Source organism: Trichoderma aggressivum, assembly GCF_033847375.1.
Source record: "Trichoderma aggressivum f. europaeum strain CBS 100526 chromosome Unknown scaffold_005, whole genome shotgun sequence".
In the NCBI taxonomy this organism is placed as follows: domain Eukaryota; kingdom Fungi; phylum Ascomycota; class Sordariomycetes; order Hypocreales; family Hypocreaceae; genus Trichoderma; species Trichoderma aggressivum.
Window position 1 is genome coordinate 856,643 of NW_026946371.1, and position 26,347 is coordinate 882,989.

Here is a 26,347-nt window from a genome sequence, read left to right on the forward strand (position 1 = left end):
AGAGAGCTCACTCAGACTGAGAATACGTACAACCCGCCAAGCCGCACATGAAGCTGGATAATCCGGCAGCTCAAGGAAAGTTATGTACCAAAAACTCGTTTGTCACTGAAGGTTTAGAGGTGGCTTCTGGTGCAGGAAATGTATCTTTTATATCATTTGAGATAGAAGAATCCTGTCGAGTTAATAAATTGATTGACACGAATCCTAAGCAATTGTATTTATTTGTCGCCTTTTTTCCCCGATAACAATTCAACGTCTATAGTCGTAAGGGTGCGCCAGCATGACTCTACAGAGCCATGTACGACCAGCAGATGAAGCATATTTCCGTTGACGTGGTCAATTCCTGCTACCATACCCGGGTAATTGTTTATAATGACTCCATTAGCCATTTGCGATTCTCTCTTTCAATATGATTGGTTGCTGGCAAGAGATTTATGCTACAAACGCCACGCAACACCTTGGTCTATAAAACGGGTACGATTAGTAGCGAAACGTCAGCACCGCCAGCGGTTAAATACGATAAATGGGTCTTGGGAATCCTCCACGCAAGCAATGCTAGAATTAGCTGCAACTAACTTTTAGTGACTTACAACGATGGATCGAGCTGACGAAATAGCCTACGAAGTGGCATACGAACTCCGCGGCCTCGGCTTCGGCTCCGGCTCGAGGAGTTTGAGTTTCGTAGACTTCAAGTATAAGACTAGGAACTAGTATTAATTCCTTGCAGGATTCAATCACTAGGACCATGTATATCCTTCAAAAATTAAGCAATCATATGATTCTGGATTCAACCAGAAATTAAGATTTCGACATACCGCATACTCATCATTCGCTGTTTCAAAGCAGCCTATACGTTGAATAATTAGAAACTCGTCTATAAGTTAGAAATACTTCGCCATGCTCGTCAAGCAAACCACAACGACAATCTTTAGTCAACTCGATGAACTGATTCGCTCCGAAAATGACGGCAGTATTAGCTCGGCCTCTATTTTGGCCAAACTTGGAACGCCTTGTGCTTCCGTCGCCATTATGGAAGACGGCGTCATTTCGTCTCATTGCTTCTCAACAGGAGGAGAAAATACAGAGACCGTTTTCCAAGCCTGCAGTATATCGAAACCAACATTTGCAGTTGCGTTGCTGAAGCTCGTTGACGAGGGCAAGATTGCACTCGACACCCGCATTGGCGATGTACTACCACAAGATGTATTAGATATCTTGACAAGAGACACCTCGGCTGCCGAGAGCTCTATGGTCAAGAATATTACCATTTCACAACTTCTAAGCCATACTTCTGGCCTCTCCCAAGGTGGTTTCCCCGGTTATTCCGTCTTGGATGCCTCTCGAATTCCAACACTGCGCGAAGTTTTAACGGGAGCGAATCCTGTCAATACTCTGGACGTGCACTTGCAAGGGTTCCCTGGCCAGTCGTACTCTTACTCAGGCGGCGGCTTTGCAGTACTTCAACTTGTCTTTGAGACCATCACCAATAAAGATTTCGCCACGGCGATGCATGATATTGTTCTAGGACCTTTGGGAATGACGAGGTCCTCCTATAACCAGCTACCGGCTCACGAAGAGAATGCAGCCAAATGCCATTGGAATGGCTACACTCCCTGTGAAGATACTCAGCGAGTCAACCCCGAACAAGCTGCTGCAGGTTTATGGACTACACCAAGTGACCTTTTGAAGCTTATCAGAGCTGTACAACAGTCTCTCCAACGCTCTGACAGCACTGGCTTTCTTCGACAAGCAACAGCCAAGAGTATGCTGACCGTAGTGAAATCAGACGTCGCTCTCTCATGGTTTATTCCTGGAGACTTGAAGACTGTCTTTAGCCACGGCGGTAGCAACTGGCCAGGCTTCAGAACCTATGTTGCTGGATATGCCGATCTCCCTGGGGCAGCCAATATAAAGATACCAGAAAACTGTGCCATTTCCATCATGACAAATGCCGTGGAGGGAGACATTGTGGTATGGAAACTACTTCAGGCTATTGCGTATCTCAAGAAATGGCCAGAGATCCCTTTGCCGCTAGGATATACAAGAGTCCTGCCATTCAGAGCCCACAAGGAGGAAATTGGCACCCAGTGGAAGCGTTGGTTGGGTAACTGGACATGTGGTGAAACGAATTGGGCCATTGAAGCCAATGAAAATGGGAGCCCGATGATACGATATGACCAATTGCCCCCCTTTCCACTAGTACCAGCAGCAATGTCAACTACGATCAGGGAGGGCAAAGCACAAGCTACCAATCTGATGGTAAGCGGACTAGATATTCTGGTATACTTTTGTGAAGACGATGCAATCGAGATAGTCAAAGGAAGAGGTCAACAAACTACCAAGTTAGCAAGGATATGAGTTTATCTACCATACACTTTTGTAAATGAGAAGTATATTATAAACACGTCTATCTACATATATCGACATCCAAGGCATTTTTCTTCTCACGAGAGGAAATAATTCGTGTATTAACATGAGGTTCTTAAACAACTCTTACACAACTCTCAAGTGATGTTTACCGTTTTTGTCCCCATCAAAACCCTTTCCTAGAGAAATATCTCGAATCAGTACCAATACCCTCATTTGCAACCCACGCACTACGCCATTTGCCGTACCCATCATGAGAATGTAATCATCTTCGAAACAGGCTCTTCATCGTTGACCGCCTCAAATTTCCCCTTTGGCGAGATGATCTCTTCATAGGCATAGTTATGCATTAATTCTGTAGACGTCATTAGCTTGTTAATTAACTGCCTGATCAGAAACAAACTGGGGGCATTTAGGAATTCAGGTTGGGACTGACCCTGTAATAGTTGACACAAGGAATACTAGCTATCAAGTCCAGATTCTCGGAGAAGAAGACATCTTTATACACAAAGGGTTGGGCACCGGGAAATATGAAGTTGTTTGGCGGGAAAACGTCCTCCATGTCCATAGCTGTAGGAACAATCTCCCCCATCATCTGGTAAAGGTGGTTGAAGAATCCATCCTTGGCTGCCTGGGTGTTATCGCTGTCAACGTCGCCATCGTTGTGCCAGCGGTCAGATTTGTCGGCAGACGTAGAACCCGTTTTTCGCAGCTTAATCTGGCCCTGATGGTCGATAGACAATGAGTATTTCTCCGTCAAATACTTGTCGACCGGTTTATGCTCTGATAAATCCCCCTTCTCGTGTGGGAACTCGGCAGCGACCGCGGCTGTGATCCACATGCGCTGCTCAACCCTGAATTCTTGCCCTTCGAAATAGATGTCACATGAATAGCCGGGATGAATGTCTACTTTTGCATATTTAATGCCTTTGCCGATGTAAATTTCCATCCCATTGTTTCCATCCCAGGACCGTAGAGGTTCACTCGGAGGGACTCCGAGTTGGATATGGAGCACACGGCTCGCATCGTCATTTATAAGATCAGCTGTCGCATCGCTAAGCCACTCTCCATTGAGTAACTGTAGGCGGTTATTATCTTCTTTCCGTGCAACTGCTTTGTACATATTTTTGATACTTGAGACTTTGAAGTCATCCAAGAAGTGTTGAGCCAATATACCGCGGCGAATTGCCATGACACCGCTCTTACTGTCGACGTCCTCGGGCAGCACCCAATTCCAATTGAAACCTGAAATGTTGGGCAATTTATTGTTATTGATGGCGCATATAAAGTCCAGCGTAGTGATTGCTTTCTGGGAGGACGAAGGATTTGATATAGGGTTGCCGGAGCTGTCTCTTGGCGGATTCACCAATCTCTGCATTGCTGTCAGGGACTGAGATCCATCATCAAAGGTCTCTGCGAAAGCCGTGACGACAAAGGGCGACATGGCGTTCTCAAGGGCAAAGTTTAGATACTCTTCGAAGAGGCAAGACCGCAGACAGTCACCAGCTTTTGTTTTCATGTCCATGCCGGGAAAATCGAAATCATTCGGCGGCACGGCGTCATTCCATGCAAGACGGAGCTGTTGAAGATGGTAATTTGTATCAGGCAGACTGTCCAGAGCCCGCATGAGTTGGAACTTGATGTCTGGGTGACTGTTGAGATAAGGGTCGTCGAGGTTTCGGCTGAGGTTGCTCTGGAGGAGATCGACGAGGCACGAAGCCGCCCACGGTTGATCTCTGGGCTGCTCCCAGATATTCCAGCTGTCCGAATATCCCCACTTCACAGGATCGTTTTCGATGACAGTAATATCTGAATAGTACATGTTGAAATCGACACCGTAGGCGTTTTGACCCAAGTTGATAATGGACAAGTCTCTTGGATCAGCTTCCCGCGGTATCCCGATCTGCATCTTGATGCCAACTTGGCAAGGGCTTTAGTGCAGGCGGTTATTCTTGGGTCATCATAAGGGGTGCCTTTGGAGATATCAAACGGGTTGATGCCGCCAGTCTTCTTCTTCAATTCCTCGAGAGTGATTGGGTCCTCCAGTTCACCAGTCGTCGGATTCACCAGGTAGCATAGATACTTGACTTCCTGTTGTGCTTGATCTATAAAGTTTAGCAGGCCAGAATTTATGGTAGCCTGCGTTGTAGCCACGACAAAGTCGCAGCCAAGGTTGGTGAGATTGCTTGATTTACTGTCCATGATTTGGTAGAAATAAAAGGAACGAGAAAGTTGACTCGAAGCGTGATCTGTGATGTAGCAATTGTAATAGAAGAGAGTAGTATGAGGAGAAAATAGAGCATAGCAATTGTGATGCCTGTGACAGGGCCTGGTTGTCAATTTTATAGTTCAATTTTTACTTTTTGTACAAGACGCGCCGGTCAGCCTCGTGTGTTGTATAATACCGGGCGCTTTTCTATGAGCACGCTTAAACAAAATATATCATACCAAGTGGGACGAGTCAATGTGGACTTCAGTCTCTATTCGCTGGATGATATGCTTGCAATTAACATTTATGCAAGCTGAGAGCTGAATCCCCTCCACAATTTGCAGTCTGATTCCCTTGAACCGTTCTTCAGCTGGCCTTATTCAAGCGGGTTGTTTCCCAATCAAGACGTGGAGCACTCGCTCTACAGGACGCGAAACCACAGCTGTCTGCCAATCATTTCATCCAGCAGACCCCTGTCCTGAATATCTCTGCAGCGATAGACCAAGGCCTGCCGTAACAGCGGGGTTGGAGGGGTGAGGCGATGCAGTTCGTGACACAGTTGGGGTGAAAGCTTCCTGATTATTGGTCCATTGGGCCGGCATTGGCGTATAAAGAATGGCAATTAAGAGATGGATTATGTAAATCGACGTCCTATGGGAGCGATGAAGTACATCTTCAGCGTTGGTTGAGGCATAATTGAGCTCAGTACTAGTCTTGATGAAGAATATTGGCATCTTCCCGGCCACCAGCCAGCGTTGAGTCTTCATGTCGGCGGATAGCAGGCTTGTGGGCCTACGTTCATGTATGCATGTGCGATGGTTAACGATAAGGCCAAATGTACTATTCAGGCGACTTAGAGTTCATAGATGTAGTACAGAAGCTCGGCGTTGAGCCGAAGTGTTGACACTGGAGAGGTATTCACCAAACTAGTGACTGTCGCATCCCATAGAGCCAATCTTCGAGGACAATTAGTATACAGATATTCAAAGGAGTATAAAATGACTGGCTGTATTATAACAATATATTGAATTTTGTGACTAATGACAGTCTGTGAATCCTAGTGATGCAAAGCAAGAAAACAACAGCTGACTGACAGTGACTTGACAATAACACCCTGTTGGAAATATTGCAGTGAAGCATACCTAAGTATAATATATTATTGGCGATCATTTATGTATCTATCTCGATTATCCCGGCTGTCTTTGCATAGGGAATTTTGAAAGAATACCCTAACGGTCGACATATTTCGTCTACTGCACGATATAAGTTGCCGGGGCGCTGCAACGGCAAGCCACATACATGCAAGTCCAAAACTACCCGTAAATCTTCATTGGGGAAGCAAGCACGAAACAGATTCCGTAGGTTCATAGAGGTATCTAACAGATCAAAGTGAATATAGACATTTGGCCTTTATAGTTGCCACGGTCAACCAAATCGGGACAGCCATCTAACGTCTTATAGATCACCTCAGCCGCTTTCCAACTCGCAGCCACGACTCAGTTGGCAATCTCACGCTAACCGACACAAATCTCTACGCATATAGTCATGTTGAGTAATAAGCAATCAGCAGGAAAATTGAAGTCTTATACAATCAAGTCAGATTCCATATATGCTCTCCTGACTCTTACACGTAACCACGCTGCGCTCTAATCAAATTACGTTGACAACTAACTAAACTCTTACAACTACGGCAACAATACTAAAGACTAGCCTCTCAGTCGCGAGTCAATAGCCAGATGCGATTCCCACTTTTGCCCGCTGCCATCGCAACAAGTCTGCCAAAAAGAGTAAAATAGTGAAACAAGAGGCGCAGCTAAGCTCTCCTTCGCTCCACAACGCCATCGATCCAATAGCAGAGCTAAACAGTCGGCAACTTCACTACCGATGAAGCAGCTCTAGAGATGAAACTCGACCCCGAAAGTCCGGTTTGCTGGTATTTACGAAACGGTTTCATTCATAGTAGACGTCAAAACTCTAAAATGATAAGAGGTGCTGCGATAGCATGCCGAACAACCGCCCCGAGGCGACGGGTAGAACGCTCAAACACTTTGTAAGATGAGCGGGCGCTGCGTTGTAACAATAGAGCCAAAGTTGATAAATTCCAAATCGACAATATATAATCATGTTAGCACTAGACAGGCAGATGATTTCTCTCTAAGAATTAGACCTCCTTCAATGTTTGTCCAGACATGTTTACACATCTCCACTTCGCATGCAATTTCTACAACTCCACAAAAAACATATCGATTTTACACCACGCTTATGTCTAACCGCGAAAGATAGAGATTCCGGGATAGGAAGCAGGTGCGCTTTCGCAATTGAAAATATGAAGGTATACACGATGACATCTGAAACAGCTGGGCAGCGGAACTAGGCCAATAATGAGAAGTGCTGACCTCTCTTGGTATCCTGCAACAGGAAAAGTATCAGACGATCAGAAAGACACCACAATCATAGAAGGGACTGGACTCGTAATTGCGCCATCAGCCTTGTTAGGCTGATAGCTTGTGAGACGCAACTAGCAGTTTAGAATAGACAGGCAAAAAGGTGCATCAAACCGACATTACAGTAGCTGGGTGATTATTTCAGTCACCCTGCTCAAAGCCCGCAATTACATGGCAACACTGAGTTTTTCTTGTCATGCAAACCGGGCACACTTTTGCCCAGGCTCCGTATTACTACATAGACTGCTACTAATCATGGACACAAATGCAGTAACTCGTCTGCAGTATAGCCCACATGGTCTCGCCTTGGCCACCAAAATAGTTCAGCGGTGGAGCAGCGCGATTCGGAGATAGGACGCCGTTGAGAAGAGGTAAAAGAAGGATTAAACTCTTGACTTTGAATAAAATATTCAAAAACCCGAGCTGCGCCGAATCTCTGACTGTTGTTCAACTTTCAAACACTGTGCCATTATCTGCCGAGACTACAGTCACTTCAACAGCAAAGCAGGTTACTCATAGTCTCCAGTACCGTCTTCAGCCAACACCTCAAATATCAGTAATTTCTGCGTACAGCATGCAGGGGGCGCTCCAGCCAAGTAATCAGCCAGGGTCGATACTACGCGCCGTTTCTGGGTAGCTCTTCCACGTGGAGTTGCTGCTGGCGTTTCGAGTGCTGTAGGATTCATCATCATGGCAGAATTTTCTATTTACCGGCAAGGGTTGAGACAGTCCGACAAAGCGCAAACAAGAGCGACAAAAGAGATGGCGAAACGGGCAACTACATGAATTATCCAAGATATGGTATCAAGCAAAGTGTCCAGCATGAACTGCACACAAAACTGCAAAGTCGTAGAAAATCGTAATAGTAAACCCCCAACTCCTCTCCAACCACCCGTACCGATTTTTCTTTTTCTCCTGGCCGTGGCAATCAAGCTGGCAGCTCCATGGGCTCATCTGGGGTATGTCTCTTTACTGATTCGAACTCGGTCGAACCAGGGACTTCATGGACGGGTATGACATCGTCGGGGCCGTGCGGCGTTGAGGGATGATGCACCAGAGGAGTCGCCGATGACTTTGGCTCAACAGGAGTGTAGTCCATCTCGTGAATCCCCGTGTCCCTGCGACCTCTCTGTCTGCGGAGGAAAAAGAAGGCCAAGATGCCAATGGCCACTGCACCGCCTAGAGAGCCGCCCACGGCGCCACCAATGACGCCTCCGTTCGATTTGCTGCCACTCGATGTTGGCGTTGTCTCGGCTGGGGGTGAGGTAGAAGTAGAAGTGGGAGCGGATGTTCCTGTTCCTGTTCCTGTGCCAGTGTTTGTGGGAGATGAGGAAGGCGTTGTTGACGTCGACATGGTCGTCGGGGTCGATGTTGGTGAGCTCGTGCTAGATGTAGACCTTTGAGCTACACCAATGGTTGTGAATGCCGTCGGAGTACCTGTCAACAGCCGTCAGTTATGGCAAGATTTACAAGGCAAAACACTCGAGTAAAGAGCGTCACATCATCACATACCTGGAAAGAAGACCACAGCGTTGGAGTCGCTGCAGACATCTTCGCTCTGCGACAGGTCGATATTCTGCTGGTTGACGCACCAGTACACATCCTGACTTGTGTTTGTGCACTTCTGCATGCCCTCGCCACCACCGACATTGTCCACATCGGGAGTTCCGCAAAACGACGGGCAAGAAGAGCTCCTAAAGGTCTTGTCGGTGCAGCTTCCGCGCACAAATTCGCTGGCACCCGGCTTCTGCAGCTCGTCTCCGGTAGCCTGGCAGATGCCGTTGGACAGGCACGCATAGCCAGTGCCGCAGCAGACGGAATTGTCTGTGCTGTCGGTACACGGGACATCGCCAGGAGCAGGAGTGCCGTCGGGGTAGTAGCAGAGGGCATTGGCCCGGGCAGCCAAGATGATGAGGAGAGCTAGAGAGCGCATCTTTGGGGGGGGTATCTGAAGACGACAGTGTTCCCACACTGTAAAGATGAACAAAGTAGTTATGAAATGACAATCCTCCTCTTGAGTGTCTCCAATAGCATGCTGAGCCCAGCCCAGACAATGGAAGATGAGTGGGAACAAACAGCAACAACAACGAATCGACTATGCCCAAAGAGAGGAAGAGGGAGAAGATCAGAAGGAGAAAAGAAGGAGAAAAGCGAAGCAGAAGAACAGGGTGATGAAGCTACTGCATGATATGGAACAGTCATACGACCAGAGTCTAGCAGCGGAATGGACTGGAAACAGCAGCAACAGCACCACACGATAAGCTGAGGATCCCCATCTCGTCTACTCCGTGCTCCGTCGGGTCGCCAGCAAAGGCAATGCTACATGGACTATTTGCCGTCCATGGCATACGAGTACTGTACTGGCACTCCTGAAAAGAGCCTCACTGGACGCAATTAGACGGCATGGGTTCGTCTTACTATAAGTGGACTTGGCCCAGAGGCGGGTTGGGATTCTGTTACAAGACAAGACAGGCTCAGCCAATGGCAAGTTTTCCAGGGCGTCCAGGGCCGCGGGCTGAGTTGACGGGATTGGCGAGTTTATAGCTATGGTTGAAAAACTTGTCAGGGATGGCGAGCCTTGGTGCGGCCCTTGGCCTAACAAGGCGTCTTGGTCCATAGGGCTCTATTGAAAGCACCGCAACCCTCGTGATGGGGGTTGTTGCTGGCCACCCGCAGCGGAATCAACATGCTGTACAGTACATGCAGACTGCTCTGAACTCGGTCCTCTGTTGCGACGGAGATACAATACAGTACAAGACAATACAAAGCCGGTACGGGGGATGAAAGAAGCCGTGAGACCCGCGACAATTGAAGCTGCCAAGAGGTGATAGGGCATTGGGGGGGAGACAAAGAGCCAGATTCCACTGGTAGCGAGTAAAGCCCGACTACAGGTAGACGAGGGTAGACGAGGGTACATGATGGATGGATGCAGCAGCTCGCGCTTAACTGCGTGCTCGTGATTCCGAAAATCCGTAGCACCGTCTCCGTCCCCAGTGCCCGATCCTGAAGGATCACGGACTAGAACTAGCAGCATGGAGGTGAGAGCCAAGTGAGCCCAACGCCCAACTCCTAAATCCCGGGCCGTCTGCAAAACTCCATACAGTACCCGTAACATCGACTCCATGCACGTACATGCACAAACACCGCCACCGAACATGCTGGGAACAACTCGCGGTCAGTGCATTCGAGGGCAGGCAAACGAATTCTAACCGCGCTGCACGTCCCTGCGGCAATTGGGAATTGAAATATTGAATGCTTGGAAATCAATTGAATCCAGGGCCAAAGAGGGCTGCAGCGATGATCCTTGGTACATAGTGTACAGCAGGCAGCTCTTTACTTGATACTCCATGTACTGACTGTACTGACTATGTGTAACCGCGCCTCCAATCCTGTCGATTTCCTTGAGCACGGCTGGCCGGCTGCTGATGTACATTGACGTCAACGCATGTATTTGCCTGTCAGGGGGCCTTTTCTTGACATGGGAACCTCCAATTCCTGTCCTGTCTCATCAACCACCATCTGCCCCTCGCCTTGAATCCCGTCCAAACATCAACCAACTAACTAATCAATCAATCAATCAATCAATCAATCAACTCTTCCTAATCAAACCATCACCATCAAATGTCGTAGCATCACGATGCTCCCCATCGTCCGAGTCAGAGGCTACGCCTGGGTCGCCCTCATCGCCACCCTCCTCCTCATCTACTTCTGGAGCTCCTCGTCCATCTCCCCATCACCTCCCCCGGACTGGCGCACTCCCAAATACAACTCCTACTTCTGGAAGACTCTCCCAGTCCACTACCCTCCCAAGTCCATCCGCCCGCTGCCAACCGCATCCCCGGTCAAGTATCCCAGGATCCAGACGTCGTTCGCAAAGGAGTCGCCCGACGCGCTCAAGACTCGCCGAGCCCGCCAGCTCGCCGTCAAGGACGTCTTTGCCAAATGCTGGGCCTCGTACAAGGAGCACGCGTGGACCGCCGACGAGCTGGCGCCCGTGTCGGGGGGCAGGAAGAATCCCTTTGGCGGCTGGGCCGCCACGCTGGTTGATTCCCTCGACACCCTCTGGATCATGGGCATGAAGCCCGAGTTTGACGACGCCGTCGCCGCCGCCCACGCCATCGACTTTACCAACACCGCCCTCGGTGAGGTCAACGTCTTCGAGACCACCATTCGCTACCTGGGCGGCTTCCTCGCCGCGTACGACCTCAGCGCCGACGCCCGCCTGCTGGACAAGGCCGTCGAGGTCGGCGAGATGCTCTACAAGGCCTTCGACACGCCCAACCGCATGCCCATCACCAGGTGGGACATCCACGCCGCCATGGACGGCAAGCGGCAGGAGGCCGCGCCCGGCGTGCTGGTGGCCGAGATCGGCAGCCTGTCCATGGAGTTCACGCGCCTGTCGCTCGTCACGCGCGACCCCAAGTGGTTCGACGCCGTCCAGCGCATCACGGACGGCATGGCGGCCCAGCAGCAATCGACGGCGCTGCCGGGGCTGTGGCCGCTCGTCGTCAGCGCCCAGGCCGAGATTTACGACCAGGGCGACGCCTTCACCATGGGCGCCATGGCCGACAGCGTCTACGAGTATCTGCCCAAGATGTCGGCCTTGGTCGGGGGCCAGCTGCCCGTGTACCAGGACATGTACGAGAAGGCGGCCACAGCCGCGACCAAGCACAACCTGTTCCGACCCATGACGCCAAACAACGACGACATTCTCATCTCGGGCTCGGTGAGAGCGGACAAAGGCACCGTCAGCCTCGACCCCCAAGGCCAGCACCTGGTGTGCTTCCTCGGCGGCCTGATGGCCCTCGGGGGCAAGATGTTCAACCGCCCCCAGGACGTATCCGCCGCCACCAAGCTGGTCGACGGCTGCGTCTGGACATACAAGGCCCTCCCCCACGGCATCATGCCCGAGACCTTCCACATGCTGCCCTGCCCTTCTCCCGCCGCCGACGACGCCTGCCAGTGGGACGAGTCCGCCTGGAAGAAGGAAGTCCTCCGCCGCGCCAGCGACCCGGGCTCCTCCACCGCCGACGACATCATCAAGCGAGACCGCCTCCCGCCGGGCTTCACCTCCATCCCCGACCGCCGCTACATCCTCCGCCCCGAGGCCATCGAGAGCGTCTTCGTGCTCTACCGCGTCACGGGCCGCCCGGACCTCGTCGAGTCCGCGTGGGCCATGTTTTCCGCAATCAACTCCACGACCAGCACCGCGCTCGCAAACTCCGCCGTCTGGGACGTGACTCTCCCGCCCGACCAGCCGCCCGACCGGGCGGACTCGATGGAGTCGTTTTGGCTGGGCGAGACGCTCAAGTACTTCTACCTCGTGTTTAGCGAGCCGAATACGATCAACTTGGATGAATATGTGTTTAATACAGAGGCGCACCCGTTTAAGCGGCTTGTGCGATGAACTTTTTACTTTTTTTTTTTTTGGTATCACTGAAAGCTTGTTTTCTTCTCCTTACATGTACTGGAGCGTTATCTATCTATATGGCTTGAAAGCTAGGGCATCTTTGGGTATCTTTCGCACTTTGAAAAGGGGGCTTTTTTTTTGGATAAAAGGGGGGGGGGAAGATGGAACACATAACAGAGTTTATACAAAAATCCAAGAAACAAGGAAATTCCTCATCACGGGAGGTAGTTTTGCCTTTAGGACATCAAGGTAGTTGTGTTGGTTGAACACCCAACATTAGTAGGTACCTACAAAAGAGTCATACAATCTGGATTCTTTACGCCCCCTTTCAACGCCACCCCCTCTCCCCATCACGACTCTTACGCTTGGAGGTTTGACCAAAAAAAAATATCTTGATTTTTTTTTTTTTTTTTTTTTTTGGAGAATAGAGTTTTCTTCTTTCTCGTATCGTGTGGAGATGATTTACAGATCGACATCAAGGGGGCGCATTCCAAACTTCGATGAAAAAGTCAACGGTGCGATCTGCAAGCCTCCTATCACACACATCTACTTACTGACATCAGACGCACATCGATGTGATAGACACACAAAAACAAATCACTCATGTCAAAACAACAAAGAACAAAAAGATTTTGAAATCCGTTATGTCTCATTTCCTCTACCCATGGTATAAAGTAGAGCTAGCTCTGCAATCCGCAGTGAGCTTTTCAACGACCTCCCTAGTTAAAAATATCTGCAGGACGAAATATATAAAAAAAAAAAAAAAGGCCCCCAAAAAGTGCCAATGATTTCCCCCCCAAAATGAATAATAGCGAAAGCGTAGAAAAAAAAAGACGACAAGACTCCCAGCCTCGTCCAATAATGCCACCCAGACGATAAACAAAGAAGAAAGATTAAAATAACAAAACGCCATTTGTTTCCCACCCAAACTTGTACGTGTCTGCGCTAAAAACCAGGCGCAAAGAAACATGAAACCCAGTAAATTTTTGTTCAGTAATCATCATCGTATGTTGATCCGTTTCTCAGGAGTCAAGTCTTTTGAGACAAAGGGAATAAGAGTCCTCAAAAAAAAGGAAAACCAAAAAAGATCCAAGAGAAAGTAAGTTGTAAGAACACGATTAATACAAGAGGCAGTTCTAAGCCGAAGATCAAAGGGGGTAGTGATGAGTTTAAGATATCCAATGACGCTGGTGCGGCGTGTCCATGTTCATGTCGTTGGATGCTACCGCAACGTGTTGAAATTTATCTCACCCGTCATCGCATTCATGTTGTGGAAATGCTGAGGCTGTCCCTGCATTGCGAAGCTGTTCTGGCGCTGTCCCGGCTGCCGCATATCCATCATGTTGCCCATGTGGTGCGCCGGCTGCAGCGGCTGCATGTTCTGGGCTGCCATGCCCATGTGCGGCTGGCCCATTGGGTCATGTAAATGATTGGGCGGCGGCTGATTGATGTGCTGGTGCTGGTGGTGCTGGTGTTGGGCTTGGTGCTGGTGCTGTTGGGGCGGAGGGGGGTGGTTTCCAATTGGACTCATCACCATCTCGGACATTGGCGTAACAGCGTAGCCGTTGATGTTGTGAGGATACTCCATGGTGGGAGACATCATTGGAGGAGAGCCAACAAAGGAGCTGGGCATCTCCGAAGCCTGGCGCGGTACGGGCGGGGTCTGGCCTTGGTTCGAGTTGCTGTGGGAATCGGGAGTGCCTCCATTCATCTCCATGACGTACTTCTTTTCGTATTCTTCAACGGAAAACTTGCGGTCGTAGTCGGTCTCCATCATTTGGATCTGCGCAGGCTGAGCCATGCCGGCATTGCCGAACCCGTCAAAGATGTCGACTTGAGCCATGGCGATCGTCTCGGGGACATTCTGCAGCATGGGGTTGACCAGACGAGGAAGAACCTCGCTGACTTTGCTCATGAGGAGTGGCAGGAAGCGGTAGTCGCCGTTTCTTGAGGCGCTAACAATGTTGATGATTTGAGCAAGGTGCTCATGAGGCCCGCTGGCAAAGGGGTCCCGGGAAGCAGGCTGCATAGCCAGGTACTCCGTCATCGAGTAAGCGCACTCGATGAGCTTCTCGAGAAGCCCAGAGGTCAGGAGCTCCATGCCCTGGCCGGGGAAGTGCGAGGCCATCTTCAAGAGCAGCTCCCTGGACATGGTGCCAGGGAACTGGTATGAGATGGAGTCCTCGCCACCGGCAACGACTCCGTTGCTTAGCTGCCAGACCATGTTCTTCAGCCACTGCTGGTTCGTGTGAACATCGTTCCACGAGGGGTCCTGGCAGAGAGCGCGCTGGACCGTGTCGTTTAGAAGCTTTTGCAGGCTGACAATGGACTGAGATGAGAGATGGCTCCGCGCCTTGTTCCACATGCTGGTAAAGGCGTCGTCGAATGGCCGGAAGAGGTTCACCAGGAGAATGAAGCCGTTGAGCTGGTGGCCGAGGGGGTCAGTGGGATCATCTCCCAGAGCCGGGAGGTTGATGGTGGCCTGGAGAGTAAGGGGGCGCTGGCGCTGAATAGCATACGCTCTGTTTTCAGGTTGTCAGTATTAAAAAAAAAAGCGAATCCGAAAAAGACGGTCAACGCTACACACCTCTCAATGACAAAGAACAGCCAGTAGATTCTTCGGAGACGAGCAGCCTCGGCAACGTCGAGCTGCATGTAGTATTCCTCCTTGTTCATGCCAATCATCTGCATCATGGTGGTGGCCTCGCGGAGGTAGTACCAGGCCCTTTCGTGCATTTCCTGGCCATAGTAGCATCCAAAGAGGAAGAAATTGGTGGCCAGGGAGTTGCTGGTGATCTGCTCGAGGTACTCGTAGCCCTTGCGGACTCTCAGCGTCTCCTCCAAAAGAAGCTGGCACGAGACGATGTTGGCGCCGGGGATCACGTCGAGGTTGTAAGGATCCGAAGAAGGAATCGTCATGCCGGGCTGCAGCATGACAAAGGCACACATGGAGGCCATGAGGCAGTAGGCATCGCGGTTCTGCTCCATGTAGAGGATCTGCTGCTCGATTTGCCTCCGGTCCAGGATAGGGGCCTGTGCGTTCATGTGGTCGAAGAAGAACTGGGAGCATTCCTTGACCAGCTCGCTGGTCAGCATACCGGGCGTGGGAGCGAGGTTCGAAGCCGGAGGCGCATTGGGACCGCCGTTGATGCGGCCGTGGATCTTGGCGGCCAGGCTCGTCTGGCGCTGTGTCTCTCTCAACTCGCTGATGACCTTTGCGCGAGAGCCCTTGGGGCCCTTTTTCTGAGGGATGGCATTGTAGGTGCAGGACAGCTGGGCCGAAGAGCAGTTGCGGCACGGGTTGATGCCGTCGCACTTGACCTTTCGCCGGTGACAGGCGTCGCAGGCTCTCTTGACGGCCTGAGTCATGGTGGGCGACAGACGACGAGGCGATTCCGTGAACAAGAGCAAGATCGGGAACGGGGACGGGAACAGGAACAGGAACAGGAACAGGAACGATGTGAGCGGAATGGCGCAATCTGGGGAGCGCTCAGACTTATTTGCCGCAGGTTTGGTTGGGGCCCCGGGTTGTTCGGTGAGCCGTCAACTTAGATTGATGCTCCCTTGTTTTGCGGGGGAAGAGACAGGTTCAACTGGTGCGCGGTTGGGGGTGGCTTTTGGTCTGTCCTTGGTCTTGCTGAGGACAGGATAGTGCAGGCGCAAGAAATCGAGTTACTATACAGTAGTTTGTAGGCGCATATAGGCGTATGTAGGTTATTCGGCCCTTTCGAATGCGGGCCAGAAAAAAAAACGCGGGGAGAGTCGCTTATTAGGCGGAGTCTGGGGTGCCGATGCCAGGGAGTCGGGGGGGAGAAGAGGTTCTCTGCTTTTGGCCGGCTCACGAGGGCGACAGACAGCGACGAGTGAGGCCGTGGATACGGCGATGGAGGCGAGAATCTGGAGTTTGAAGGCTCGTCTGCTCGCGGAGAAGGGTAACGAGACGAGGTTTGAAGACGAGGAAAAGAAATGGGCCTGGATAGTCAGCAGAGAGCGAGAATATGGGGGGAGGCGGACCCCAAGTACGTAAAAACAACCTGGCTGGAATGAGCAGAGGGCGAGAGTCCACCTCAGGGAACGCCGCAGGGAAGGGCCCTGGTCGCTGCCAGAGAAATTGGGCTTGGGCTTGGCTGGGCCCGGGCTGGGGCCAGGGCTGAGGCGCCTAAGACGATGGGGGCAGCAGAAGCCCAAGACGGACTGGTCTGGGGGATGACGATGGTGCGTGTGGCCACCTGTTGGAGATTCGAACGGATTCAATTAGCCTGGGCGGAGGAAAAGAAGAAACGAGACGAGATGATGAGGGCGTCGGCGTGGTGCTAGCGTCGGCGGCTGGGCACTGTGCAGTGGCGACTTGTTCGTTTTTTCCCAGTGGGTTTTCAGCGGGCTTCGCAGCCCTTGGCCCCGTCAGCGCATACCCGCCTCGCACTGTGCTGCTGGGGGGGGCGGCGCTTTTTTCTTCAGCAGGCATCGGGGAGGAGTGCGCCAGTTGGTGGCAGAAATTTGCCAGAAGCCAGGCTTGGCTGCTAGTGCGGCGCAGCGGTGGAGCCGGAGCCGTACAGGGCATCGCCAGCCAAACCCGCGGCGTCGACACAGTGCGGATTGGCGAATTGACGCACGCCTCTTAACGGCGTCGGAGCTAACACACAACGTGGAAAGGCTACATAAGGCAAAAACGCGCCAGAGAAGGAGATGCAATGCAGTGCCAGTGCAGAAGCCCTCGGGCACGCCGCGCGGGAAATCCATCGCCCATCGATGCGAAAGGGCAGGTCGCACGGCAAGTACCGGTACACGTATTCATACTCGTACCGGCTCACCGTCTTACATGCTGTGATGTTCGTACTGCCGCTGTTCTACTTGCTGCGGCCTGCCGCTTCGAGAGCCGTGCGTCTTGGTGTCTGACATGGAAGCCTCAGGACAGGATTTACAGTGCAGAGACCCAACGGTTTAGCAGGGCTTCTTGTTTCCCCCCCAGGCAACTGTGCGACGACGGCGCAAAGTACATGCACGAGTACAAGTACGTGTACCTACAGGCCGGTCCATGCCGCGTCTCCGCGACCACCAGCACGGGGCACCGGTACAGGTACAGGTACTCGTACAGTACAGGCACCTCTTCACTGCAGGCCCTTCGCTTCGCCCTGGCAGACAGCAGGGTGAGGGCATCACGAGACATTCAGCTCAAGTCAGTTCCCGTACCCGAACCCGAACCCGAACTCCGTACCAGTACCAGTACCAGTACCAGTACCGGAACGTGACGTGCCTGGATGGTATCGAATTGGATTAACCTTTTGCCAGCACGGAACGAGGCGCGACGAATGGAAGCGCTGGCCCGAGACAATGAAGAAAGCTAGAATGAGCACATTTACGTCTGTGGCGAGTCGTGGAAGTTGCCGACATTGTTCAAAGTCTTGCACGTCCACGCATCTCGAGACACTGTGTACCTGTACCTGTACCTATACCTATTCTAGTTCTCGGGATTGTGGGTGCCATGCTTGTTCACATCTGATGCTTCAACTTGGGATTCCATCAACGCTCATGCTGGTCAGTTCATCTCCATGGCGTGCACATGGCCAGACTCTTGTTCGCAAGGGGAGCGACAGCCGATGTTCCGGTACACCCAGCTGCAGCGGGGAGGCATGGCACGGCATGTCACTTCAACATGGAATACTTTATCCATGGCTGCCAGAACTCGCAGTACCATAGTAGGTACTAAGTATCGAAGGAATGCAGTCAGCTCCCTTTTTAACCGTCGAGTAATGGGTAGCGGTACATGGAGCATGCCAGCCAGCGCTCACGCATTCGCCCGTGGAGAATAGCCGATACGTTGATACAAATACACAGAGCCGAGCGAGACATGACACGCCAACAACTGACACGACACGACACGACACGAAAACGAGCAAGCCATGCTGGCCATTTCCGTCCATCCGTCTGTCTTGTCTACAGAAATAGGCACAGGTACAGTGTCTACTCGGCAATATCCGTACTATACAAGGTATGAGGCAGCCACAAACACAGTCCAAGGCACCACACATACACACACAGTGTCGCAAGGCACAGGCACCAAGAACAGGCACAACGAATTGATTAATCAATCAATCAATCAACCTGGAATCAATAGCCCAGACTCGAATAAAATGCCATGTTGTCCGCCTAAAGTGCGGCATGTCACTCACGCCAGACAACTCGCAAAGACAACAGGCGCCCCAAACATGAACCCAGACCAAAACTAGACTTGAAAACATACGAGCCAAAAGCGCCATCAGCATCACGCAACCCGCTTTCTCCTGCTCCTGCTCGTACCCCGGATTTGACCAGCGTGCAAAGAGGGTGTCCAGGTTTCCGCCAATCACCTGCAGCGCTGGCCAAGCTGGTGAAGAAAAATCCGGGCTTTACGGAGTACTGTAGTTTGATTCTTCATCGTCCCGCCCATCAGCAAAGCAGCCCGCTTTCTCTGGCCAGCCCCGGCGCTGTGTCTCGCTCTCTGGTTTGTCCGTCTCTTCTCTCTCTTTGTCCTTTGTTTCCTTCTTCTCGCCCTGACCCGAACTGATAAGCGGGCCATGAGCACACCGGGGCAACAAACGGTTGCCGTTGGGTTCGTTGGTGTAAATACTTTGAACGAGCGGACATCTACAATCTGTGCGGCTGTACAAGTACCTACAGTTCAAAGGGCTCGGCATCGTGGCTCTGGCTCCCCGATCGCTCAGCTTTTGCTTTTCCGTGACGATGAGATTTGATTTTCACACTGACAGCGCGATCCGTTTAATCTCGGGCCCTGCTTCACAATCGTCCCAGCCCGGCCACTGTGTCCAGAACCGGACAAGCCCACGGCGGAGGGAAGAGTCTCGCTGCAACACTAACCTCGGCAATGCCACAAGATGACAAGCCCACCCCGATCGATTCTGCCGTACTAGCAGGCTTCTAATTTGCTTCCATGCTCCGGGGAGGGAAAGTGAGAAAATCACGACGATTCCGGCCTTGCATCTGGGTCCGGAGATGGTACAGCATCGTCTCTGCGTTGCCCACCCAAACCCGGGCAGCAAGTCGATCAACCACTCACTTGTCATTTCTCATCTCTGCTTCATTCTTCCATCTTCCCAACTCAGACTCGGACTCTGCCCAACAAAAGCTTCTCTTGCTCTCTGCTCTCTCAAGCTCTTTGGCCCTGCTAGCGGTGCCGGCACAGATGCGGAGAAGGCATCTATCGGACCGAAGAGGCCATTCCTTCTTCTGCAAGGCTGAGAGCCAGAGACAACGTTGCATAAAGGGGGCGCTGCACAGAAAGGGGGGCCGGCAACGCACATTGTTGCACCAACCAGCAGCCGCTGAGCTGGCCTACTTTTGGAATATGCATGGCGATCCAATGCTGCTTGCTGCAGCGTTTTCTATTTTCTGAATTTTTTTTTCCTCTTCCTCTTCCTCTTCAGTGAGTGGATTTCAATTCAATTATACAGATGCAGATGCAGATGCAGATGGCGGGTACTGTAGCACGGGTTGTAGCGATGCCACCTCGACACACTGTAATGCGTGCGTAATGCGTAATGCCCTCCCCCCAGGATTCTCACTCTCCGTCAGCCTTTGTTTCCTTCCTTGTAATGTTTTGTATCTGTAAGCATTCCTACTCTTCTTTTTGTTTATTCCCATTTGCGTGCCAACTCAACATCACATCATCACGTGATGCAATTGACTCTGCCTCGGCTCTTCAACCTTCAGCCCAAAGCATCACCAAACTCTCAAGCCTCAAACTCCATCGTGTCTCACCCGATTCCGACGCCCAACAGACCATCCAAGTCTCCTTGGTCTGTGCTCACAAGTGCGTCATGTCATGCTTCACCGACTTGAACATTCAAGTCCCGTCGCACAACTCACAAAGCACTAACGCCTCACTAGCCAGCTCGTTCTCCCTGCGCTAACAGGAGGACTCGGACCACTCTGTGCTTCATGCCACCCCCAAGGCCCTGATCCAGCGATCCTATTCTTGTTCCTTGTTCCAATTCCCGTTCCTTGGTCCTCTTCCTCGTCTTGCACTGTGGCACTCGTACGACCACTGGACTCGTACGTCTGGCAGCAGCAGCACATGGCAGCGTGGTAGTCATCTCAGGGGGTTGCCCGAGATCTGTGGCATCCCGTTACTCACTGGCACGGCAACACCAGCCCACCGCTTCATCTCCATCTCCATCTTCATCTCCGTCTTCATCTTCATCTTCATCTGCGGCCGCTGTTGTTCATCATCGACGAGGTTAAATCTTCTCCCATGCACGCACTTACACGTCCAGGTCCAGGCATACAACGGCTGAAGGGCTTCATCTCGCTTATGTAGGTATTCGAAGGAATCTCATCTCAGATCTTGGCAACGTCCACGAATGATGTTGCTCCATGCCCCCTTGCCAGCGGAATCAAAACACCAACTTCTTCCGTACTCTGTATTCAAATGCCCATCCTAGTATATACAACACCTTCATGTTAGTGGTACGGAGGCATCAGATTCCAATAGCGCCAACAACCACTCAACTGCCATTGCTGTCAAACATGAACTGCGCCCGTAGCCCCCAACAGTCATCTCACTTGTCCATCCCCTTTTTCCCAAGACAAGACATACATTCTCAAATTCATGCAGTCATGCCAAACCAAAAAACCGCAATAATTCCCTCCGGCACCTACGATTCCTACACGGCTTCCCGCATCGGCACTCGCAGGGTCTGACCTGGCCTGCGCTAGCTTCCACGGAGTATTACTCTCACCTCCCTGCCCATTAGTATGCTCATCTTTTCTGTTGCTCGATTTAGGAGAGCAGATTTAGAGCCCCCCGGCAGACGAGGTAGACGATGGGCTTGCCTGTTTTGAACAGCGACAACAAGTGCTTACTGGCGCCGCATCGCCGGACAGGGCCATCTCGCTGATCCCTTGGGGGCCTGCAAATAGCATCACGAGATGGGCGGCAGGGACTAGCGGATCAAGGGAACGTTTCAGATGCCGACATCGCCCTCTTTCTCTCTGTCTCTCCATCTATCTCGTCGTCAAGATTAAGCCACGCTGCTCGTACTCGTAAGCCAGACTTCGCTTTCCTATTAATATCTATACTCGTACTTTATTTCTTCGCCCCCTGGCCTGTAGAATTCGATAGCATATCTCAAGTCTAGGATGGGCGACATGTCTAAGAAATCTCGGGTACGAGACTAGGCCAGACACGACGATCCACTGCGCAACAGACACGTAGAGGCCATGATCCATAGTATCCATGCATCAGATCTCTCGTTTACCGCCTTAAAAAAAGAGTGAGAAAAAAAAGAGCACATGTTGAAAAGGGAGATCTGATTCCAAAGCAAATGCCAAGATACTTGTAATGTGTACGACACGCCCGTAGGTTATCCGATGACCCTTTCGGAATCGATTCCAGCGTCAGTCTCCTCCAGCCTGGTCAAAGCGTGCATACATGTATGTTTTTTCTTGTTGTTGGCTCCAGCAACAACGCAGGAACCTCATTCTCGGAACGGATCCCCGATAGTCTCGGGCCAACGTCCGGGGTAAGTGGGTCGAGCCCGTGCCGGAACTTGGAAATGGACTTCATGGCTTGCCGTGACAAAGACATTGAGGACCACGCCGTCTTCTTCTTTCCATTTTGTCGCCTTCGTATGTCTCATCTTCCCATCCAGTGTCCGTCGATAATACCACATGTAAAGTCTTCTTACAATCTGGATATTGTTGAGACTATGTCCACTGAAGATGAAGCTGCGCATGTAGATTTTGATAATCAACAGTTTCCAGTATATCCACACCAACAGAATAAAGTTTTCACAGAATTTAAGCTATACGTAGTATAATCTATTCATCGTGTAACTCCTAGTCACGCATATTTTCCCATAACCACCATTCTTATACGACCTTCTAGGGTAGGACTTCTCATGTCATTATATCAGTCCAACCCCGTTTGTTTCTTAGATGTCCTGGTATCCTAATGATCTTGGCCTTTCTATGATCGAACTATTCATTCCATGTTCAGAACCTGTTTCAATTGCTTTGCATATGATTTATAGAGCACCATTGCTATTAACACTTCAGCAGCTTTGGATATCGAAAGTATTTCATTTGTATGAGTGAAACACAACACACCTATTTCATCTTCCTTCGTATAACCCAAGTGAAACCGATTGGCCGTAAGTCACTTCCTGGCTACTCTGCTATCCAGCATTCACGTGTCATCCTCCGAGGTTTTACTTATAGCCGATACTCGGATCAGTGCGCTGTGGCAACTAGCTCAACGAGAGGCTGTTCTCACCTCTTGGATCAAAAACCAGAATGGAATCCGAGATTGGATTCGATCGGCAGCAGCTGATCAATTTATTTGCGTTACTTACCACCGGAGTACAAACACTTCAGCTCTGAGACAAAGGCCGCTTTGCTCGTATGGACGTTCCACAAGCTTATTCCGGCTTGCTCAACCGAAGCATGTCCTTGATAGGAGCAAACAACCGAGATATCTTGTGTGCCAACTATCTATCTTTCTTGCAAACATTCAGTGTCACTATTCCGGGGAACTTTTGTCAGGCTCTTTCCCTTGAGTGTTACGTTTTGAGAGAACATTCGAATTCGCTTATGATGGACGCAATGTTCCAGGGGTGGCGATGCAGTGAAATCACCATTGTCTGGAATACAGTGCTATTTCGCGTCGGGGTCCCTATATGGAACGACTTTGAGACATGTTGAAGTCTAGCTTGAGATGTAGCGCGTATTCGGCGGTTTAGGCTGCAAAAGATGGGTATGAGGCTGAATCAATTAGGGGGCTGGCGAAGAGATGTTGTGGATGTGACAGTCTGGCGTGTGAATGGTTCATAAAAGACACCCGTCGTGCTTCATATCCGTCAAGATGACCTGTGTGTCAACTGGTTATATTCGATGTAAACTGTTTGTGCCACATCATATACTAGCAATTCAGGATCAGAAAGGCTCACATGACGACTTCTTGTGAATGAGAGATAGGAATCATGCAGCGTCACACAGTCTCAGCATCACAAACTCACAGCCCCATGATCATCTTCCAATCTGTGAAAATCCCATGACTCACTGCCATCGTCAATTGCGTGGTAGAGACAGTGAGTGATGTGTTGAGTTCGGCCAGTTATATCGCTGACTGAAGCAAATCACTTTGAGATCAAGATGTGGTGATACTTGAAAACTTTTGCAAGCTGCACTGACAATCGTAGATTTTTGGCCATGATCACTTGTAGCTTACATGTATGGCTATGTAATATGTAAATCTAGAGTGACCATCACGGCGAGGTACTATGGAGTGGTAATATAAGCTCATATGCCGAGAGTAGGAATGATACTCCCAGAGTTCAAAATACTATACATTCCAACTAAAGAAAAGAAGAAATAACATTTACAATACATTGATATAAGAACCAAAAGCATTAATAAATGCCAATACAATGTACTGCCATCACCTTATCCGTCAGAAACATCACGCATACCCATCCCATCACAAACCCAAACCTCATCACAGCATCACAACATCCCATGTCGCAAACCACTCCTCACACGACCAAAAAAACATCCATTCATCACATCAATCTGCGCAACCTGTATTCCCAAAATGAACTTCTTGCCCCCTCCACTGCCACAATCATCGGTAAAAGCAAATCCAGCCCGTCAATCCAACAACTTGTGTGAAAACTTCATGTATAAACAGCATCACACAAACTGCACCGTGACATGGGTACAGCCGATATCACGCGAAATACGCAAGCAAAAAACGAAAGAAAGACAGGAAAAGTCAAAAAAAAAAAAAAAAAAGAGAAAACAAGGTATGCTTGCGGCAGTGATGCTGTGACGCCTTGTGGACTACTTGAAGCTGAGCATGCCAGCATGCGAATGAAGTTGGATCTGATCGCCAAAGCCTCCATGTGTACCCTCGTACTATTTCAAATATTCTCCATTCATATTTTCATCATCGGATATTAGTCCACGGTAATGTGCAGGATGGAGACGATTACTACAAGAATCCTTCTCGGGCTTGTCCTGATGTGCTTCGCCAACGCCCTCAGCGACTCGGTGGTGGAAAGGTATGAACTCCTACGACGAGATATCCAGTAGCCAAAAGTGGCGACAGTACTCTCACCACCACAAGCAGAACCAGAGAAACCACGCTCTCATCACGGCTAACCATCACCTTAGATCAAGCCTAACATGGCGAGGTTCCGCCGTCCTCTCCTTCGACGCAGACTACGAGACTCCCACTCCCTCCCCAGACGAATATTCCTCCCCAGACCCGTATTCGTTCGAAGACACGTGGTATTCACCCCCCAGCACCATCGAACCAACGACGACGCCCCGTCCCCAGTATTCCGCCATTGTAACTATTCGAACCACCACATGGGTTCTCTCTCGATCGACGACAATCACCAGCGTCATCCTGGAAACGTATTACTCGACTCTGACCGACGTCGAAGACTCGAACGAGGGAGGAACGGTGACGATGACGGAGTCGGATCCGTCCGGCTCCGCTCCGTGTGCGGCCGCGTCTGGCAATCCTTCGGGATACGGATACGAATGCTCGTCGTCGACTCGGTCGTCCGTCAGAGCCATGACGACGATAACGTGGTCGCCCGAGGTAACCGCCTATCCTCCACCGTCAGTCTCAGACCAAGCCCGCGCGAGCCCAGCCTCGACATCAACAACTTCGTCATCATCAGCATCGTCATCAACAACAGCAACAGCAACGGCAACAGACGAGGGGACCGAAACTCCACCCGTGGTAACAGGAGCAGCACCTCCTCCTCTCGGAAAAGCAGACACTCGCGCCATGGGTGCTGTAGTCGCGCTGCTCGCCATCCTAGCGTGAACTTCTTCTTCCTACCTACAGCCCAACCCTCCCTCACATCTCCGTCAGAACAGCTTCATATTTTCACTCGTTCGTCCGTTCGTTTCGTTCGCTCGTTCCAATAGCATCAAAAGAGAGAGAGAGAGAGATGGAAAAAAAAAATTCTACGCGAAAGAGTAGGGGTTTGTCTGCCTGCTCTCCCCCACCCACACACCTCGCTCAAGCTTATCTCCCGTTCCCGGTCCAACACAAGTTCTTTTTCCTTTTCTCTCGCTTGTTCAAAAAAGATGGTGGCCTCGGGTAAAAACACAAACCAATAAACTCTCCCCGGCCCCCTCCCTCCCGTCTCGACATCGACAGAAACGAAGTTTCCTCCCATCGTTTACTAGGTCCCGCTCTGGAGAAAACAACAAGAACTAGGGCAAATAATCTCCGGCACGGCCCTTCCCTTGTAAAAAAAAAAAAAAAAAAAAAAAAGAACAAAAGCTGGGGAGGGGGGGGCATCGGGCGTCAAGATCCCGTTCGAACGGCTCTGATGTACTCGTAGGGTGCCAAAGCTCGTGGTTGTATGTGCCAAAACTTGGAGTTTTTTTCTTCTCTCAATTTGTTTTCTTACTTCTACGCCTGTTGTCGAGAAGGGGGGCGTATTGCGGATTATTTTTTTTTTCTTACTGGGGGTAAGTTTTGGAAAAAAGGGTGAGGTTGCAATGCAGTCGTCGGAAAGGGGGGTTGGTGATATGAGGAGGTGCGTGAAAGCAAGGGTTCAAGCCTATCAGTCAGTGACGGGGGATGAAAGCGTCCATCATTTTTGCGACTCTTGTTTCCACTCTTTTTTGCTATTCGTCTAGGGAATTATTAATGTGTAATTGTGTTTCTTACTTGTGGGCTAACAGGTATCGGTACCGTGTATATCGTGCGTACTGTGTTCTACAACTGTATCTACGACCCGAGTACCGGAATGTATCATCTCAATTGTCTGTTAAAAGCGGGCTGCTGCTGTCTGTCTCTCCTCTATCTGCCAGTGGAGTCGTTCAACGGTGTCTGGGGGGACGTGGACATGGACATGGAACCCCTATGCTATGCCAATCTCTCGTCTCCATCAT

At 50.7% G+C, this 26,347-nt stretch overlaps 6 protein-coding genes across 6 annotated transcripts; 3 read left to right on the forward strand and 3 right to left on the reverse strand.

Moving 5' to 3' along the window:
* Positions 1-897: 897 nt before the first annotated feature.
* Triagg1_2175 (uncharacterized protein) lies at positions 898-2,358 on the forward strand (the record flags this gene model as incomplete). Its single annotated transcript, XM_062896327.1, has 1 exon — positions 898-2,358. The coding sequence occupies one exon, from the start codon at positions 898-900 to the stop codon at positions 2,356-2,358; it is 1,461 nt and encodes a 486-aa protein (XP_062759031.1).
* A 260-nt stretch (positions 2,359-2,618) lies between these two features.
* On the reverse strand, positions 2,619-4,569 carry Triagg1_2176 (uncharacterized protein; the record flags this gene model as incomplete). The annotated part of the gene is made up of 3 exons (XM_062896328.1): positions 2,619-2,722; positions 2,830-4,298; positions 4,358-4,569. The coding sequence occupies 3 exons, from the start codon at positions 4,567-4,569 to the stop codon at positions 2,619-2,621; spliced, it is 1,785 nt and encodes a 594-aa protein (XP_062759032.1).
* Positions 4,570-7,948: 3,379 nt separating this feature from the next.
* Positions 7,949-8,953, reverse strand: Triagg1_2177 (uncharacterized protein; the record flags this gene model as incomplete). Its single annotated transcript, XM_062896329.1, has 2 exons — positions 7,949-8,457; positions 8,533-8,953. The coding sequence occupies 2 exons, from the start codon at positions 8,951-8,953 to the stop codon at positions 7,949-7,951; spliced, it is 930 nt and encodes a 309-aa protein (XP_062759033.1).
* A 1,704-nt stretch (positions 8,954-10,657) lies between these two features.
* On the forward strand, positions 10,658-12,427 carry Triagg1_2178 (CAZyme family GH47; the record flags this gene model as incomplete). Its single annotated transcript, XM_062896330.1, has 1 exon — positions 10,658-12,427. One exon carries the CDS (start codon positions 10,658-10,660, stop codon positions 12,425-12,427), a length of 1,770 nt encoding a protein of 589 aa, XP_062759034.1.
* A 1,225-nt stretch (positions 12,428-13,652) lies between these two features.
* On the reverse strand, positions 13,653-15,799 carry Triagg1_2179 (transcriptional regulator family: Fungal Specific TF; the record flags this gene model as incomplete). Its single annotated transcript, XM_062896332.1, has 2 exons — positions 13,653-14,952; positions 15,018-15,799. The coding sequence occupies 2 exons, from the start codon at positions 15,797-15,799 to the stop codon at positions 13,653-13,655; spliced, it is 2,082 nt and encodes a 693-aa protein (XP_062759035.1).
* An 8,689-nt stretch (positions 15,800-24,488) lies between these two features.
* Triagg1_2180 (uncharacterized protein) lies at positions 24,489-25,265 on the forward strand (the record flags this gene model as incomplete). The annotated part of the gene is made up of 1 exon (XM_062896333.1): positions 24,489-25,265. The coding sequence occupies one exon, from the start codon at positions 24,489-24,491 to the stop codon at positions 25,263-25,265; it is 777 nt and encodes a 258-aa protein (XP_062759036.1).
* Between the last annotated feature and the right edge of the window lie 1,082 nt (positions 25,266-26,347).